Consider the following 20,052-nt stretch of genomic DNA (forward strand, 5'->3'; position numbering starts at 1 on the left):
TCCCATTGGTAAAAGTCTGGTGTATGTCCCTCACCTGCACTCTCACTATAAGGCCCAGTCCATCACTTAAGTCCTTAATGCATCTGATAATCTCCAATTGCAACTGATTGTGGGGGAAACCAAATCTGAAAACTTGCGTCAAGATTGGAATAGAAGACACAGACATCAATACAAACAGCCCTTTCTATACCTGAACCAAAGATGAAACTTAAAATCCTCCGATCCAGTGTGGAGAGATTCTTTGCCATTCTCTTTGGTATGAACATAGACACTGCATGCCTGCACAAGAGAGAAATAATTACACCAAACATCCCTGTCATTTATATTGGTACAAATGCTGCAGGCAGCATTTATGGCAACACAATACTTGAATGTGATAAAAAACTGATGAAAAACACTGTTATGAAAGACCATGATATAAAGGAATTTATCATGTCTCAACTTGGCCAAAGAGCAGTAGTTTGTATTTACAAACTACCCATGAACAGTTTGCATGACTGTCACCTGACAGAAAAAAACATGCCTTTTTATAGGCAACTTCAACAGTCACAGAATGACCTAGGGACACTCCAACAATGACAACGATGAAGAGAAGCTGAAGAGTGTGCAGCAAACAACTCAACTCTGCTGTATGACCTCTGAATAAATACTTCTTCCAAAGAACAAGATTGGGAAAATATATTTCTAGCTCTTGCCACTTCTGAAAATGCAGGTGATTCCTTTCTGAAAAGCAGGGAGGTTATGGCAGCTATCCCTATCCCAAAGGTCAATGCATGTCACAATAGAGGCTGCTTCCAGCCCAGGAAAACATAGTACCTACCAAGATTCAATTTCACAAAGACTGACTGGGAAGGCTTTACCTCTGATTTGGATGAATCCATCTGTATTAGTATTCTGACACATGAAAACTCTGCAGAATGTGTCTTGCTGGTCTGGAAGATTGTCTAAAGAACATCACGGGGGAGGGGGGGGGTGTTGGACATTATAAGTTTAGACTTTCAGAATAAACCCACCAACAATATAGAAGAGATTCAGAATTGTTGACTTGGATCTCCTAGGTGAATAAACCACTGGAAATGCTTGTGGGAGAGATGAGAAAAGAGTGGTGTGAGTGAAGGAGACTGGTGGTTGAAACATCAAACCTGTGTCACAATTGCCAAAAAGCATGCAGATGGCAGAATGAGGAGCAATGGTCCCACGTTGCAGTGGGAGAGGTCTAGTTTGGATATTAGGAAAAACTATTTCACTAGGACGGTGGGGAAGCACTGGAATGGGTTACTAGGGAGGTGGTGGAATCTCCATCCCTAGAGGATTTTAAGGCCTGGCTTGACACAGCCCTGGCTAGGATGATTTAGTTGGGGTTGGTCCTGCTCTTAGAGGAGATTGGACTCAGTGACCTCCTGAGGTCTTTTCCAGCCCTAGGATTCTATCTATGATCCTAAACAGGAACCCAGCCCACAGGGCACAATGTGAAACAAAACAAATCCAGTGAGAGCTTCACTTTCTCCTCAGAGAGACACCTAAATCATAGTGATAGTTATCAAAACTCTGAAACTCACTCATGATAGCAATGAAAACTTTGAAATGTGGAAAGGCAGCTGGGGTAGCTAATGAACTATTACTAACCCTAGAGCACAAGAGCACAGAATTATCCACCTTAACAGTACAAATACTCAGGCTGTGGAGACAGGCCAAAGTGCTTCCTGTACTCAAACCACATAAAGGCCTTAACTGTGCAAAGATAAGTGACCAGTGTCCTTAGTCTGTTCAGCCTAAATAAGTGTTCGAATATGGGTCGAGTAGTTTAGATGATGGGCAGCTGATGGATGAATAAGCTGATTTTTGCCCAGGATGTTTATGCCGTGGTCAGGTTGTACTCCTAATTGAATACAGGCACTCCCTGAGTTACAAACATCTGCACCTACAACAGAACCTCAGCTGCAGCCCCAGGGAAATAGGCAAAAGGTGCAGGTGGTGAGCAGTGGAAATGCTGGCTGGAAGACTCCAAAGAAACAGAGGGTGATTGCGCAATTGGCAGCTGGAGAACAGCAGTACTGTGAACAGGAAACCAGCACTTCTCCCCACTGCTGGCTGCACGGCTTCTCCCTGCTCCTCTGGGGTTTTCTGACCTGCGCTTGCGCCGCTTGCCGCCTCCTAGGCAGTGCGGACTGGGTGTATAGTTCTCATAGACTGGCAAAAAGTAGCAGGCACCAGTTGAATACTAAAAAGAAAAATTCACTCAAATTGGTATAACCCCTTTTTTTGTGTGGACCCTGTTATGCTCGATTGAGGTGTTTCTAACAAGCAATACTCTTATAAGCACATTTACATCAGTAGAAATACATTCACAGTAGGGTTGTATCACTTTAACTCTGTTGGCAGTGGACTGCACTCAGCTGCATTCAGACAACACGTGGAAGGTGTGAGTATCTCTTCCACAATTGGAGAATCAAAGAATCAACAAATTGTGGCACATCATGGACAACTGTCCCATTACCATGTACAGTCGGGGTCCCACCCGCCTATCTCAGAAGCATTAGAATAGCTTTTGAATATCAAGATTCACTTATAATCCTAGACGGTTGCTTTCAAATGCTATATGAAAGAAGACGATGAACTCTGTTGGTGTGTCTACCTATTTAGTAAGCTGCAGCAAAATCTGTGTAGAAATGCTCTAATATTATAATCTTTTCTAGATGAGCCATCTGTTCACTTTATCCTAGTGTATGAACCATGACGCCCTCTTCTGGCATTCACCAATGTTGCATGAGTTCACTTAACCATATTAGCATCTTTTAATTTAAGACAATTTCACAAGATACATTTATTTGTAAGAATGAACACTTCAACGGAATCGCTTCTTTCACATTGCCTGGCCTTCTGTGTAAATTAGAGCAGTCTCAGGGCTGTCTTGAACATCATCTCTGTTTACTAGGGCCCCACTGTGAATTCTTAAAAAGCCAGAAATAGCCATAGCACTGGGCACTTGATCCACAACACTCTCCTTCTCAGCTCTCCTATTTTGTCCTCCAGCCTACTCTCAGCATAGCCTCTACATTAGGGGTGGAAGCAAGGCTGGTATACAGCTCTGGCACTAGTTCTGCATTGACCATGGAGGCCCTTGTGTCAAGGATATTAAATTCTCAGGGAGTAATTTTTGTCTCTGCGAGTCCTTTACACTGCCAAAATGGTTTAATGAGATCTTAGTATAACTAAGAATCAGATTCTTTGCCTTTTGCTGTTTTCTGTCTTGTTAGGTTAGCTGTGACTGGGATGTGTCTCACTCTTGAATGTCCTTGTATCTTTTCCCTTCACAACCCTCAGCACGCAGAGCACTCCTGCTAATGGGAAGGAGATGGGTATTACAGTATGTTTAGATCAAGGCTTTTAAAAATAGGAATTCCAGGTTATGCTCTTCTGAAGTGCTGCACACCCACCAGTTGCCAGTGAATTATGTCAGACAGGTGCCTAAATCTGGACTTATTAGGCTCTTATTTTTTGAAAATCTTGGTCATTGTCTCTGTCACTTTGATTTGACCCCCAGTCCTGAGTAGAGCATCAACTCAGGGCATCAGGATTCAGCAGATCAGGCCAGAGAAAGCAGGAAATGCTGGGCTGAGTGATTTGAGGAAGTCTCCACTGCCATTGCCTGAGGTCAAACAAGTCTACAGTGCCTCTTGCTATCTGCTACTTTACAGTCATGTGTACCATTACTGGGAGCCTCGAGACAAGCATTTCATTCAGGCCCTCTGAACAGTGTATCCATTTTATTCACAATAGGCAGGAGCCCTCTTTTTAAACCTGATTGGGTCCCTGTAGCTTCCAGCCCACAGTGTGAATGGTCACTTCCTAATAAAACTGAGTTTGACTAAAACTCAGTAATGTGAATAACAGTATTTTCTTTCTTCTTTCTTCCCTCCCCTTCTCTCAATACACTAGACAGGAATTTGTTGATGCCTACTTAAATTACATCTTCAGTCTCTCAGTCCATGAGTGGTATATTGCTTTCTCCACTGGCTTCCTGAAGGTGTGTGGAGGAAAGGTCCTGGAACTCTTCCAGCCCACAGAGCTGAGGGCCATGGTAGTAGGAAACAGCAACTACAACTGGAAGGAATTGGAAGAGGTAAGTTGACATGGCGCATCTTTTCTGTTTGTCTTCATGGACACAGAAACCAGTAAGAATGTACCAGTGCTAATCTGGGACACTGGTTTCCTACTCTGACACAGACTCCATATGTGACCTTGAGCTCATCATATAGTCTCTGTTTCAGTTCCTCATCCATAAAATGAGGGTAATAGCACTGCCTTGCCTCACAATTGGTGTTGGGAGGAAAAATCCACTGAAGATTGAGAGTTGTCCAGAGATGGTGGGAATAGGGGCCACATACGTACTTAGCAGATCATGTATCACATTGTAGTCTTAAGTATGGCCATGATTTTTACACTGGGTGTCCTCTGCAAGGAGTTGGGATGGGGTATAGTCCTCAACCTCTTCTGGGAACTTTTATCCTCATTATATAACACCTTTTGCTGATTCCCTTGGAAGTCATTATCACCATTAAGCTGCCCTGCCTCTAACAAAGACTGACAGGCCAGTATAGAAGGAATTCTACTATCTTTGTTTAAGGTTGAAGTCTGAATTCAGTGGAGCAGGGCCAGCTTTAGGCCGATTCCCCGGAATGGGGCCCCACGCCTAAGGGGGCCTTGCTCCCGGCGTGCAGCACATGCGCAGTCTCCCTCCTCCCCCCCTCCGGGCGCGCAATGTATGCGCAGGCCCCTGGGCACACGGCGCATGCAGGGCCCCGTGCTTCTTAAAGCCGGACCTGCAGTGGAGAATATGAAAACAGAACTCTCTCTCAGGGAGAAATTCAGCATGAGGCAGAGAAGGCAGTAGAAGGCCACAAGCTTCAGTAGAACTTGGGTACTGCTTAGGGCTTGTGCTGCCCTACTGCATGACAGTGAATTGTACTCTCTAAATATAAGCATGTGATCTAGTTTCTTTCCCCATTCCACACGTATTATTGGTTTTATTAGAACATCAGCAGTTGCTCTAGAATTTCTAAACTGTGCTTTTTATTACAGTTTGCACCTCCGAAAACTGGCACACTCTGGTCCGGCTGCAGCCATGGTCCAGCAGGATCATGGATGCTCCTGGACCAGAAAGCCCAGGAGCCGGAGGGCTGGGGGCAACAGGGTTGGCAGCCTGGCTGGGGGCAGTGCTGGACTGGGACTGGAGCTCCGTGGCAGCATCGGGGTTGGGATCAGAGCCCCTGGCAACCCATGGAAGTGTAGGGCCGGGACCAGAGTTCCCCAGTATTGGGCTGGGCTGGGTCCCCCCCGCCCCAGCAGCCCCCAGGAGCATTGGGCCTCAGGAGTATGGAGCTGGGGCCAGAGCCCTATGGCAACTCGCAGCAAGCAGGGTCTGGGCCGGAGCCTGGGCCACCCAGGGAGCTGGCAGCAGCTGGGTAAACAGCCCAGCCAGATTTGGGTGGGGGAGTGAAGCAGGTTGCCTGGTGGGGCAGCCTATTGGGAGCAGGAAGTGCGTTTGGGGGGGGTCAGTGGCAAGGGACTTTCCGGGGTCCAGAAAATTCTCTTGTTCAGGACCAGTCAGGTCCAACCTGCAATTAAATGTTGAAAGCATATCACCAGCTTTTATTCTTAGGATTCCAAGGAAGGGGAAGTTAGTCCTTTCTCTCATAAGGGAAACGTTTGTGACTCTTTTAACAGTGTGCTGTCTACAAGGGGGACTACTCTGCTACACACCCAACAGTGAGAATGTTCTGGGAAACCTTTCATGACTTTCCCTCAGAAAAGAAGAAGAAATTTCTTTGTAAGTATCTTGCAGTGGTATTAGCCACATCTGGAAATTGTAGACCCAGATTTGAACAGCAGCTATATTGTGTACATGTAGAGTAGCTGCACTGACTCTTGCTGCACAGATAAAGTGGAAAGGTTGGTGTCTCAGTAATATCCACTAGCTAGAATAACTTTTGCCATTTTCCTCCAGTTTCTTTTCTCTTCTATTTTAAGTTTTGTACTAAAAATCCCGGTAGGCAAGTGGTTTTCAAATGTATTTGGTTGTGCCCCCTTCTTTGTGTCTATAGTCACTTATGCTCCCTTCTTCCCAAATACATATATTGCCACCCAGCCCTGAAGGCAGCACTGTGCCAGCAGCAGCACAGAAGTAAAAGTAAAAATGGCATTTGTCAGTGTCACACTTTACAGCTGATTTTGCATCCCATCACCCTCTTTATTTCTGTGCTGCTGTCAGCTGGACCCATGCCACCACCTGAGGGAGTCAGCGGGGCAAAGGAAAGGAGAGCCGAAGCAGAGTCAGACTGTGCTGTCTCTGTCATGCCATTCCCCCACTTGTCAGGTGTGCATAGCCCTTCTGGACAAGCCCCAGCTGTTCAGGGCTTGAGAACTGCCCATAGTTTGAGAATTTCTGCTGTAGTCCCATTCTAGTGATGGTGGTGGATGGTATTAGCATTGTCAGAAAGACACTGCAATTTTTTTCTCTACTGGCCAGAAATAACTGTAATTTTGACTAAAAGCATGTTGTATTAGTGAACCAGTTTTCCAAGGCTCCAGTTGTGAAGGAGGAAAAAGAAAAATGCAAAAAATAATAATTTCTTTGTAGGGGGACGTATAATGCAGCCGTATCTACTGTGTACCACATAAGCACCGTGCTTTGATAGGAGAAGCCAAAGCTGCAAATATCAGGCCAGATCTTTCATCCTGGTCAGCATGAACTTTTAAGTGAATTTAGCAACCTTAACAATGATCTTTGAATCCCTGAAAATCCTTCAGCTAAATCCTTTCTCTAGTCCTTAATGCTAAAATATCATAGACTCCTAGTATAATAGATCCCTTCCACTCCCTGAGAAGTCATGAAGTGCAGTCCCTCACGGCAGGACCAAGCACCATCTAGACCAGGGGTTCCCAAACTTTTTGACACGGGGACCAGTAAATCTATTCACAAACTTTTGGAGGACCTGTAATGTTCACTTGCATATTTGCATATTCATTAATCAAATTATGAATATTCAAATAAGTTGTTTCTGGTCCCCCCAAAACCCCCAGTGCCAGCTTTAGCAAAGCTTGATATCGTCACCCACAATATTCATGCCAGCAAGTTAAGGAATATGGATTGGATAAATGGAGTGTAAGACAGGCAGAAAGCTGGTTAGACCAGGGTTTCCCAAACTTTTTACTTTAGTTGGAACCCTTTTTTTTTCAGTACTGTTCATATAACATGTCTGGTATTTTCTCATTAGGTAAGTTTTATTATTACTAGATGTATCAGTTTGTAGTTTTGAACTGCCGGGCTGGTGAATGTGCTCAGGCTTCATGAGTGTGTCTACCAGCCAGACAGTTCGCAACTACTTGAGGGTGTGTGTGTGGGGGGGGGTGGGGGGAGGACGACAACAGAATCCCCGGGCCGGACTAACTCATGCTTTGGGAGGGAGTGGGGCAGCGCTCCGAGATCTACATATGATCAGGTCAGTCCCACTCTTCGGTACCGGGCCGCGGCCCATACTTTGGGAAACACTGGCCTAGTGAGATTGCGGAATCTCCATCACTGGAGATATTTAAGACCAGGTTAGACAGACACATGTCAGGGATGAGCTAGAGCAACTCAACTTTGGAAGCCCCAGGAGCCACACTGATACTTACAGAACATGCTGAGAGCCTCAACTGAAGTGTGGTTGCATATGCAAGCAAATAGATACAAATAGCTTCTCTCAGACTGACAGGCATGAATACAAAGATTAAGGCAAGACTATACAACACACAGGCCCCATTTAAGTCAGTTCTGCTGATATTAATAAAATTCAATATTTACCCAATTTCTACCCATGTGACAGCACTTTTCATGAGCAATGACGGTCCAAGAATTTAACTACTAAAACGCATTTCAACAGAAGATCATTACACTGACTACTTTTTTGTTTTGGTTCCCACTCGCCAGCCACATGTTGATCCCCACATAAACCCAAACTGCACCGCAGGGCTCAAACAAACTGGCTGTGGGCAGCATACCAAGTTATTAATAAATATTTTTAAACCTTTTCTCTCTGCTGCCATGTCTCCTCTCCTTGCTCCATCATCTCCCCTGGCGCCTGCTGCCCCCCAACTCCTCACCCTCCTCTGCTGTCCTGACTCCTGCCCTTCTCACTGCCCTCAGCCTTCCTGAAACCTGCCCCCCTCCACCAGCCCTTCTCTCTCCTCTATGCCCACTCCTCCAGTAGCCCCACTCTGCTCATGTGAGCTACCCCTCTTCTAACACCTCCCTCTACACACCTGTCCTGCCTCTCTCCTCTGGTGCTGGTCCCTCCCATGCAGGTTTCTGCTCTTCTGCTTCACCTCCCGGAATCTCCTGGCACCTGCACCTTCCCTTAGCCCTGCACCCTCCTGGTGCCTCCCCCTTCCCTTACTTCCCCTGCCCCCTTTGCTCTTTTTTCCCTGATACCCTCCCCCTCACCACTCTCTGCCCCATTCCTCTCCTGCCCCTCTGTGCCCTCACACATGTCGTGCTCCATTCCCACCTTTCTCATGCCCACCCCTTCTTTCAAGCCTTCTCCCAGCACCTTCCCCTTCTAGCCCCCAATGCCCCTCCCCTCCCCTCCCCTCCCCTCTCCTCTCCTCTGCTCTCCTCTCCCAGCATCACCCTGTCCGCCCTCCCACTGACACCTCCCCTCCTGCCCTTTCCCTCATTGTCTGCACTTGGCCCCCTGGCATTTGTCTCTCCTTCACCCTGTCCCTTGGTGTCTTCCCCTCCCAAGCCCCTTCTCCTTCCACTCCTCCCCCTCTGCCCAAGCCCCTTAACCCTCCTTCCCCCCCCCCCACTGCCACCGCACAAGCCCTTTCCCTGCCTTCTGCCTTCCACATTGCAGGGCCGGAGTCTGTGCTCAGGCCCCGGAGGCCGAACCCGGAGGCAGCCCCGCAATCTGCCTCCGAGGAGTTTTAAAATCCCAGGCCGGGCTGTGACGTCACATCTAGCCCGGGCGTCCTCCCTGCCCACGTGTAACGCCACACATGGGCAGCAGCAACCGGTGAGGAGGAGCCGCGCACGGCAGGGATGGGCCAGAGCCTGCTCCAGACAGAGCTAGGGGAGAGACCCAGCTCCACATATTGGTGGAGCAGGGCCCCCGGCTCTGTAACTCGCCGGCACTTCTGGGTTCAGGGGCACGGGATCCTATTCGACTGAATCAGTCAAATCAGCCTAAGGCTGGCCCTGCCGGCAGCCACCAGGCATGCTGAGGCCTGGTATTTTTTCCCTGCGGCCTGGTAGTTTGGAGAATGCTGATCTAGATCATCCCTGACAGGTGTCTGTCTAACCTGCTCTTAAATATCTCCAGTCATGGAAATTCCACCACCTCCCTAGGCAATTTATTCCAGTGCTTAACCATCCTGACAGGAGGTATTTCTCTTACCTGTGTTTTGTTTAGAGTTGTTAGTAGTCAGTTGCAGTTGGGGGTTCCCCTCCTTTTGTTTGTTTTTTGTTCCTTGACTGAGTTTTCCCTGTGGCAGACAGCGGGGGTTTAAGAATTGCCTCACTTGTGGCAAGCCTGTGCCCAGAGGGGAGCCACATACGGCTTGCCTCAAGTGCTTAGGTGAAGGACACTTAGTGGATAAGTGCACTGTTGGCAGGAGTTTCATGCCCCGGACGAGAGAGAGTGACATCAGCATTTGAAACTCCTGCTCATGGAGTCAGAATTTCGATCCCTGGTGCTGGACCTGACATCACTGTCTTCGCTGCATAGTGTGCTGGCCTCCTTCCGTGTGGGACACATTGGTGCCTCATAAAGAAGGCCCGAAAGAGCACCGGCATCCCTCCCCTGCACACAGGATGAGCTTCTCTGCTGGGCACCACTCTGTCTCTGGTGCCACATAAGAAAGCCAGGTCTAGCTGAGGCTAGTCTCTGGCCAAGAAGGCTACCAATCACCATCCATTGGCATGTCCCGTGGCGGGCACTTTCAGGACTGTACTGTGCCACCAATGCCATCCACTGAGGCTGGGGCCATGAGGCTAGGGCTGGCAAGTTGGGCTTTGTTGGATCCCTCTGAGCAGGAAGTCCTTGAAGAGGATCTGGATCCCCCTTCAACGCTGGACACCTTTAAGGCAACAAGGGATCTTATCTGATTGTGGAGCACATGGCACCAGCTCTGATGCAGTCTATGCCTCCTTCACTGGCACAGGCACTGACACCAACATCCTGGAGAATGTCACTCCCAGGGAATCCCTACATCATCTTCCAAATCCTGCTTGCCAAATTTTTGCTGTGGCCTGCATCCTGGGTATTTTTGGAATGTTACCTATAAAAGGTGGTGAATGGGGTTGACTCGTAAGGATGTCAGTATTTATCTGGTTAACCAGTAAGCCTTGTCCTTAATGGGTGAGGCTTATCAATTAGCCTTAACTGGAGCAGCTCCCCACTTGCCATGGGCAGGGGGCCACTCCAGCTCTGTCAGGGGAGGCTGGGGTCTGCCATAGACAGGGGCTGCTCCAGCCCAGCCGATGCAGCCCCTGCCTGTGGGGGGCAGAGGAGTCCAGCCCTCCTGCCTATCTCCCCTTTAACCAGTTAATTAATTAAACAATTAAATGGGATTTTACACCCCTGTTGACTCCGCTGGGTTACAAGGCCCTACCTGTACATGCAAGTAGTGTACTGTCTGATGCCCTGGCATCTACTAGCAAAAGGCTTCCTGGTGATTATGTGCTTGTGGCTAGAAGATCTAAGAATTAGCCTGAAGTATGAAATTCCTTCCTAGACCTCCCAATATATTTTAAACAGTCCCTCCACTCACAATAAGACAGTTCATTTCCAACTTTGCCTTCGACCCTTTTTATCTCTTTAGTGTGACCTCTTTCCTCTCCTTCCTTTTTTTCTTTGGTTATAGCAAATTGTGGTTTTTCTTTTATGTTTAATTACTGCCTAGTGGAGCTATACTGCCATGCTCCATATGTGTACTTCGGCAGCATTCAGGATTTCACCATGAATATTATTTGAATCCATCACTAAGGCTATCTTCTTTCTAACACCAGGGATGGACCCCTGCTATTACGTTTGTTTGTTGACCAAATTACCACAATTAACCTCCTCAGAAAGCTGTAGGGATCTCATTTTATATTCATGATATGAGGGTATTGCGTACTTTTTCCAAGCAGATATGTTTGTAATGATACCATCAAGCAGGCTAGCTAGCATAGAAGTAATTTACACTAACCCAGACAATGCAACAGGTTTGAGATACAAACATATAGCAGAGTTTCATACCTTCATATACATAAGTAAATAGAAATGATAACTATACAGGAACACTTCTGCTGGTCCCAACGGGCCATCTTGTTAGGCAGGTCTTACTTTTTCAGTTGCAGATAGAGATGTTTCAAAACTTTAAATAAAAAGTCCACTCATTCCCAGGATGTTAATATAAAAAGTTAGATTACAGGCAGATGAAATTGCACAAGAATTCATTTGTCACTTTACAAAAATAATGTTCAGAGTCCTAAAACAAACAGGATATTTTCTCCTTATTTATTCTTGCTTCATTTGTAAACTGTCATGAACTGAGTTAGGGTATGTCTAGGCTCCGTCAACGGAGCCATGTAGATGAGTTATTCGACACAGGAAAATGAAGCGTCGATTTAAATAATCACTGCTTCATTTACATCAAAATGGCCGCCACGCTTTGCCGATCAGCTGTTTGGCGGCACAGTGGGGCAGTCTGGACATGCCACGGTTGACAAGGGATGCCTTTGTTGACCGCTCCAGTAAACCTCATTTCACGAGGCATCTTTTGGAAAATAAAGCATTTTTAAATGAGGGATAAGGGATCTTTCGGAAAAGGCTTTATTTTCCGAAAGATCCGCGTCTAGACTGGCGCTTTTTTCCGGCAAAGCTCAGAGCCGGAAGAAAGCGGCAGCCATTTTTATGCTAATGAAGCGGGGGGGATTTAAATCCCCGCTTCATTTGCCATTGCGATATGTCTAATTTGCATTCCTTTTACGGAAAAGGGATGCAGTCTAGACACAGCCCGTCATACTCTCTGTGATCCAGATTGTCACAAAGTGTTTCCTCATACCCCCAAACTGCCAGCCTAGCTCTGTTACCCTGTGTGACTCTATTACTGTTAAGCACACACTAAGTGCACTGACTGTACCCTCCCCCATTGCTGCCAAAAGTTTTTTCACGTGTAACTCCCACACACACACACACTCTAGCATGATGGTCCTTGCCCCTCAGTCTCACTGCCTTCATACTCCCAAACATTCATGAGCCCAATTGCCTGGAAATTCATCCTCCATGAACTCAACTGTTGCACATTCCTCCTCTCCCCCACCCCATTGATATAAGCGGCACTACATCTAGCCTGTTCCTCCATGCCTTTGTGTGAATGTCCCTGTTGTGTTCATATTTTTTTTCTTGAACAAATGTGCCCCAGTGTATCAAGCCTTAGTCTGTATTCTTGGCTGACCTCCTTGGCTTCATACTCACCTTCACGGCCCTCATATACCAATAAGCCTATTCTCTGTGAGCCTGTAGGCCCTTGATTGCCTCAGTTTTTCTCATTGATCTCTTTCATGACTCCCACTATCCCCTTGCTTTTGCTCTGTGACTGTTTGCCGCCCCATTTCCTCTAAACTCACCCTCAGTGACCCCTACACGTCTCAAGCTTGTGGGTTCGTGCCATAAGTCCTCCACCATGATTGCCTACAGTAGGCCAAGCTGGAAGACTGGATGCTATTTCAGCCTTGCCGAGGAGTGGGTGCGAAGTCTAGGAGCAGATTCTAGGTTGCATAGCACTGGAAGTCCCAGCAAGGCAAGCAAGAAGGATGTCTTAGATTTCTGGATTGGTGTGGCCCTTAGTTATAGTCAAAGTAATCCTGCAGTTTGCTTTATCTTATAGCAACATCACTATAGCTGCCAGCAACACTAGAGTCCAGACTAGTAGGTGCTTAGAGCATGCTCCTTAGTCCACATCTTCTGCCCTCCCCTCGCACATGCCTAGCTTAAATCGCTTGCCCCATTGGTACAGCATATGGTGCCTTGGTCATCTAGGCATTAGGGTTCAGGCAAGGAGGTTGTGAGGTTGGGTGTGGGCTTTCCCCCCCTTAAAGCCTCTTTGAGGATAGGGGAATAGGGATTTGCCTGCTAGTGTCAATGCTTTTCTAACTCGTCTATTTCCTTTCTACTCTCAGTGTTCCTGACTGGCAGTGACCGCATCCCTATCTATGGCATGTCAAGCGTACGTATCATCATTCAGTCCACACTGCGTGGGGAGCAGTACCTGCCTGTAGCTCATACCTGCTATAACCTTCTCGACCTGCCCAAGTACCGCAGCAAGGAAACCCTGAGCATGCGGCTTACACAAGCCATTGACCACTATGAAGGCTTTAGCTTGGCCTGATTGCCAAGAGACACAAACACAACAAATGGAGGGGGTGTTATTTTTGTAACGTAATGGATTAGAATGTTTTATAAAAATACTAGAATCAAAAGGCACGGAGGCCAAGTGTGTCCCAGTCACTCATCTCTGGTATTTTAGCAGAGACACTGTGCACCGAAGTCTCAAACCCACAGCAAACAAAATCAGGTCAGCCTTCTTTTTTAGTGAGTAGTTTTTATCCCCTAGCAGTGGCTTGCAGCTCTCTCCCCCCACCTTTTCTTTCTCTCTCCTTTTCTTTCAATCTTAAGTTCTTTGATCTTTGCTCCTCTTTGCATTCCTGGCTGTGGGTGAAACAATGATTTTTTGTAAAAACTGTCCACCCTTCCCTTCTCCCCAGTGCAAACTTGCATAGAATTACTAAACTTCATCCCCATTTCCCTCCTCCCTCCAGAACAGTTAGGTACTGGGTTGGGGGCACTATGCAACACTTGTCTCTGATCTCCCTTCTTACGGTATACACTCATTCCGTTTGCACCAGATTGTGGATTATGTGTTTTTTCTTCTGATTGGGTCTTTGTGGCATAGCCTTTTTTAAAGGGTTAGGTCACTTGTTTTAGTTCTGAAGAAAAACAAAATGTAGAAATTTGTAGCTTGGTAGAAGCTCCACTTACGAATCCAACACATACTACAAGTCTGCAGTAGTTCTAGTAGTTAACCTAGTTCTAGTTTCCCGCCTCAAAGGCAAGTGATCCTGATAAAATGTGAGCTGCCAACTTCAAAGAATCAGAATCTAATCTACAGGACTATGTGAACCTACTTTTGAAGGCTTGTTCATGTTTGGAATCAGATGAAATCAGGATTTTTAGTGCAACATTTCTACTTGACACTTCGTGTCACCCTTAAATTCTGGGACTTATGGCAATCTTTGTTATGAAGCTTTTGCTGATCATGTTTGAAATGTACATGAATGGTAGAGAAGCGGATGAATTAACTATCCATTTCCCATAGATTAATGAGCTCTCTGTTTTTTTCTGCTCCATAATCAGTTACAATGGTGAACAATCACTCATTTCCCAAGAATATGTGTAAATCGAATTTTAAACTCATGACTGTTGGAGAATGGACATTTATAGAACAGACTATTTATGTTCCATGTTTGATTTGCAGTATTGAACTTTGCACTTCCCTAACGAAAGGTTGTAAGCATGGGGCTTTTTAAATGTATTGATTTAAATGCCTGTTTATAAGACAGATTTAAAGACAAATATTCAGCTATAGCAAATGTAAATTTTCTATGTGTGCGTGTACATAGTTCCGTATTATGCAATAAATTTGATGTTTAATTCACTGCTTCACAACTTTTTGTTTGAAGGTATGGAAGGGGTGGAAATATTTGATGTGGGCTTCCAGTTTGGAGAGGAGCATTGTATGGAAGAGTAAATCTTTCTCACGCCTCTCAAATCTGCTTGCTTCCTTAGTCTTTTCCTCCACACTAAGTGACTTTATTTGTACATGCTATAACTAATGGCTTCCTTCCTGCATCAAAGAGGCATGTTAGTTAGCTTCCTTTCAGCTGCACCAGTAATATAGAGCAGACAACTCAATTATGTGGTGGGAGCATTTAAAGGCCCACCTTCCCTCCTAGAAATCAGAGCTTCTTTGAACAGTGTGAAAGTCTCTGCCCCCAAAGCACATATTGGCCAAATAGCCCAGACCAGACCAGACGAGAGCAGCAGAAGTGCTTACCATTGATATTGGCAGACTGCTGCCAATGTACAAGTAATTCTGTAAAATGTTGTTTTGAGTATCAGCCCCAATAGCAGTTTCTTTAATCCTGGTGATGCATTGTGTGCAAATGGGAATTTCCCCAGGCCAGAGCTCCTGCACCCAAGGGAAAGAACGTCTGATGTCCATTAGAGGGCTGTTGTATTGTCTATTACTGTCATTACAATCTGGAAAAGTCCAAACTGCTGAAAACATGGATAAGGTGGGACAGAGAATCATCAAAGATTAAGGTTGGAAGAGACTTCTTGAGGTCATCTATCCAATCCCAACTAATTATCCCAGACAGGGCTTTCTCAAGCCCCAACTTAAAAGCCTCTAAGGATGGAGATTCCACTGCCATTCTAGGTAAGCCATTCCAGTGCTTCACCACCCTCCTAGTGAAATAGTTTTTCCTAATATCCAACCTAGACCTCCCCCACTGTAACTTGAGACCATTGCTGCTCCTTCTGTCATCTGTCACTACTGAGAACAGCCTTTCTCCATCTGCTTTGGAACCCACCTTCAGAAAGTTGAAGGCTGCTCTCAAATCCCCGTTCACTCTTCTGCACACTAAATAAGCCCAGTTCCCTCAGCTCCTGCTAATAAGCCATGTGCCCCAGCCTCCTAATCATTCTGTTGCCCTCTGCTGGACTGTCTCCAATTTCTTCACAGCCTTTCTGTCCAAAACTGGATGTAGTACTCAAGGGCTACGTCTACACTGGCATGATTTTCCGAAAATGCTTTTAACAGAAAAGTTTTCCATTAAAAGCATTTTCGGAAAAGCACGTCTAGATTGGCAGGATGCTTTTCCGCAAAAGCACTTTTTGTGCAAAAGCGTCCGTGGCCAATCTAGACGCGGTTTTCCGCAAAAAGCCCCGAACGGGAGCAGCATAGTATTTCCAGAAAAGCACTGACGATCTTACATGAGATCGTCAGTGCTTTTCCGGAAATTCAAGCGGCCAGTGTAGACAGCTGGCAAGTTTTTCCGCAAAAGCAGATGATTTTGCGGAAAAACTTGCCAGTCTAGACACAGCCGAGATGTGGCCTCACCAGTGCCAAATAAAAGGGAATAATCCGTTCCCTTGATCTGCTGGCACTGCTTCTATTATTGCAGTCCAATATGCCATTCGCCTGCTCTGCTACAAGGGCACACTGTGACTCTCATCCAGCATCTCTTCTGTAATTCCCCAGGACCTTTTCTGCACAATGGCTGCCTAACCAATCAGTCCCTGGTCTATAGCAATGCTTGGGAGTCTTCCCTCTTACATATCGCATTCTGCACTTGTCCTTGTTGTACCTCATCGGGTTGCTTTTGGTCCAATCTTCCAAGTTGTCTAGATCATGCTGCACCTGATCCTTACCCTGCAGCATATCTACCTCTCCCCTCCCAGCTTAGTGTCATCTGTGAACTTACTGAGTGCACAATCCATTCCCTCAGCCAATGACGACGTTGAACAAAAACAATCCCAGGACCACTCCCTGGGGCACTCGGCTTGATATCGCCTGCCAACTAGACATGGAGCCTTTATTGAGCCTGACAACCTAGCCTGTTTTCTTTTCTTACAGACCATTCATGCAGGCCATATTTCTTTCACTTCACAGCAATAATACTATGCGAGACTGTAGTTAAAGCTTTGCTTTATGTCACATCCACTGCTTTTCCCATAGCCACAGAGCCAGTTATAGCACCATAGACGGAAATCAGGTTGGTGAGGCATAACTTGCCATTGGTGAAGCTCTGTTGTCTGTTCCTGATCACTTCCCTCTTCTCCAAGTATTTCAAAATCAAGTCTTTGAGGCGCTACCCCATGATTTTTGTAGTGTTTGAGGTGAGCCTGGCTCCGCCTCCATCCCCTCTTTGAAGACGGGCACTAAGTTTGCCTTTTCAGTCACCTCTCCCGATCTCCACAAAGATAATGGCCAGCGGCTCTGCAACCACCTCAGTAACTCTCCCAGTACGCTCTGGCACATTAGATCTGGCCCCCTGGGCGGGTGTGTATGTCAAGCTTTGCCAAATTACTCTTAACCTGGTCTTTCACCACTGGGGGCAAAAAAGCATTGAGTACTTCAGCTTTTTCCACCTCATTTGTTCCTAGGTTGCCTTCCCTGTCCAGTGCGGGACCCACATGTTCCCTTGTTGCTAACATACCTGTAGAACCCCATCTTACCTGTGTCATCCCTTGCTAACTGCAACTCTGATTGGGCCCTTGGTCAAAGTCGGGGGGAGGGGGAGCGGAGGGGGGAGGAGTCGAGGCGCCATGCTACTGAAAGGGGTAGGTCCTTGAGCAGAAGGGGTGGAGCTGGAGGCAGCCTGCCCTGAGCGCCACCTGAAGTGCACCTCCCCCCTAGGCAACCCTCACAGCTGCCCAGACCACACCACATGATGCTCTGAGCGTGAGTTAAATGGCCCAGGCTCTGGCTACACCACTTCTGCAAAAGTAGTGGTGGCAGCCAGGAGCTGTGGGCCCTTTTGAATCGCCGGGTCCCAGGGCAACTGCCCCCCACATCAGCAGGGCTGGGGCTTCCTGATTACACCCCTGCATGCTTGAGAAATGTATTTATACTCTTCCTAGACATCTGGCCAAGTTTCCATTTCCAGGAAGCTTCCTTTTTGTGTTTAAGCTCCCAGAAGATTTCTCTGCTAAGCCAGGCTGGTTGCCTGGCCTATTTGCAGGGAAATCCTTTCACTTTGTCACTTTCGATGCTGGAGCTGGGATAAATATTTTCATTTGCTCTGCAGGAGTGTGTAGGATGGGACCAGCATTGCCTCCATTGTAGTCTTTGAAGTGGTTTGGCTCTGATTTCTGTGCCGTTGGACTGGTGTGGCTAGGGAGCTTTTTTTAATATGTCCAAATATCCAATTACTTGTTAAAGATCAACCCCAGTTGCAGTAGGGCTAAAAACTCAGCGGAATATGGGGGCTGTTGGGAGAAGGGATGCTCTGAGGCCTCACACACCCTCCTCCCAGCAGCCAGCACTGGGGAAAGGGGTAGGAGGGGGCTGTCAGAGGCCAGTGTGAAGTGATGACCAGTCTAGCCTTCCCACCCAGACAGAAGCTCTGTGCACGGAGCTGACTGACTTGGGGAGAAGGGGCTGATTAATCACCTGTGACACTCTGCTGCCCCACAGCTTGAGAGAATGCTACTGATGACATCATTGTCATCCCACAGGAAAAACTTTATAGGTACAGTAAGAAAACTGCATTGTAGCTGTGTGACTGCCCCTGACAGATTGGCTTCAGCACTCTTTTTTAGCCTGCTTGATGCCTTCAATCAGCTCTACAGTGAAGCCATTGAGAGAATACAAGGGTACACAAATGAGTCGGGGAGGGGGGGGGCGGAGAGACTCTGCTTTTACATATCCCTGTGTTTGAGACCAAGAAAATACAAGCCATGGCACAGGATACAAGAAGGCAGCTGTATTGTCTCTATTTTGTCTTCAGTCCTATTTCTTATCACTGGAGAAACTTCTCTGCAAGCTGAAGAACGGACTGAATGACCCATTCAAGCTTTGAACAGCTTCCAGGGCAACTGAAGCCGGCAAACTTACCAGTACTGCTAAGAACCTCATCAGTGGACTGAAGTAGTAGGTGTGCATCTATTTGGTTTACCAGTTAATCACTCGCTTCTTGTTCTTCTCTAACACACCTCTCCTTTTAGCATATTTTTGGGTAAGTTCCAAATTAATATTGCCCATGGGATCTTTATGGGGGGAAAAGGCAACGCTGCATTTCTTAAGAATTACAATGGCAAAGGCGTTAGCACCCATTCCATAGACACCCCATGCACTCTTGCCACTAATTGGCATAGTTACTAGTCTGTTGCTTACATTAGCCTGGTGGCCAAATAGGCTAAGTGTGAGGGAGGAACCAGGTTCGCTTTGGGTCGGACTAAGGTGCCAGTCTAATAATGGCAGGACGAACAGTGGCCTCCAATCTTTTTAACCACATGATCACTTTTTCAATGTAAGACCTACCTCAAACCCAAGTACCCTTGCCCCACTTCCTTCCTGTCCCTTGAGACCCTACTCCACCCCTTCTGAGGCCTCACCCTGCTCACTCCATCCCTCTTCCATCCCCATCACTCACTTTCACCAGGCCAAGGGGTTCAGACCAGGATGGTCTCTGGACTTAGCCCAGGGTGGGGGATTGGGGTCCAGGAGGGGTTTCAGGGTGCAAGCTTTGGGAAGGAGTTTGGGTGCAGGGGGACTCGCATGTGGGGCAGGAGGTGGTTCAGGAAGCAGGCTGTGGCTGGGCACCACTTAACTGAAATGGCTTCCGGGTGATGGAGCAGTGGGGTTAAGGCAGGTTCACTCCTGGCCTTGCACCACTCCTGAAAGCAGCTGGCACGTACAGCGATGGCTCCATGTGCTGCCCCTCATCTACAAGCACTTCCAATGGCCCCAATTTATTTTACCAAACCATCAAATAGCCCAGAGGCAGGACGTACATAACATTTATTTCTGCCCATGGTAATCTGTACCAAATGCCAGGGCTATTTGCTAGCACCCTAGCTCAGGACATAACACAGCAAGGCCCTCACCACAGAAGAGTATAGTACAGGGGTGAGCAAAAGGGCTCCGCAGCCAGATCCAGGCCGACAAGCAGATGGATCCTGGCCATGGAGGCCTTGCTGCCCCTCCCCCCCCCCCCCCCCCCCCCCCCGCCCTCATGCCAATTAGGACCTGGGGGTAGGGGAGCACCCAAAGCCTTCTTTGCTCTGACCCCACCCTGCGAGCAGCGTGTCAAAGCTTAATTGGCCTGGGGGCAGGGGAGCACAGGAAGCCTCCCACCCTGTGAGAAGCACAGGGCGCTTTGAAGTGCAGTGCACTCCCCTACCTCCGGCCAATCAGGGTCTGGGGAGCTGTGTGAAGCTTCCTTCGCCCGGCCCCTGC

The 20,052-nt window shown here is 47.2% G+C and overlaps 1 protein-coding gene across 6 annotated transcripts in view; it reads left to right on the forward strand.

The window, feature by feature from the left end:
* The window catches only part of LOC102463931 (putative E3 ubiquitin-protein ligase HERC3), a 114,534-nt gene extending 99,792 nt beyond the window's left edge, over positions 1-14,742 (forward strand). For all 6 annotated transcript variants that reach the window (XM_075929572.1, XM_075929569.1, XM_075929573.1 and 3 more), the window contains 3 exons: positions 3,940-4,123; positions 5,728-5,830; positions 13,208-14,742. In XM_075929572.1, coding sequence (XP_075785687.1) covers positions 3,940-4,123; positions 5,728-5,830; positions 13,208-13,416 — 496 coding nt within the window. In that variant the 3' untranslated portion in view covers positions 13,417-14,742. The remainder of the gene's footprint in view (positions 1-3,939; positions 4,124-5,727; positions 5,831-13,207) is intronic.
* The last annotated feature ends 5,310 nt before the right edge of the window (positions 14,743-20,052 follow it).

Source organism: Pelodiscus sinensis, chromosome 5 (assembly GCF_049634645.1).
Source record: "Pelodiscus sinensis isolate JC-2024 chromosome 5, ASM4963464v1, whole genome shotgun sequence".
In the NCBI taxonomy this organism is placed as follows: domain Eukaryota; kingdom Metazoa; phylum Chordata; order Testudines; family Trionychidae; genus Pelodiscus; species Pelodiscus sinensis.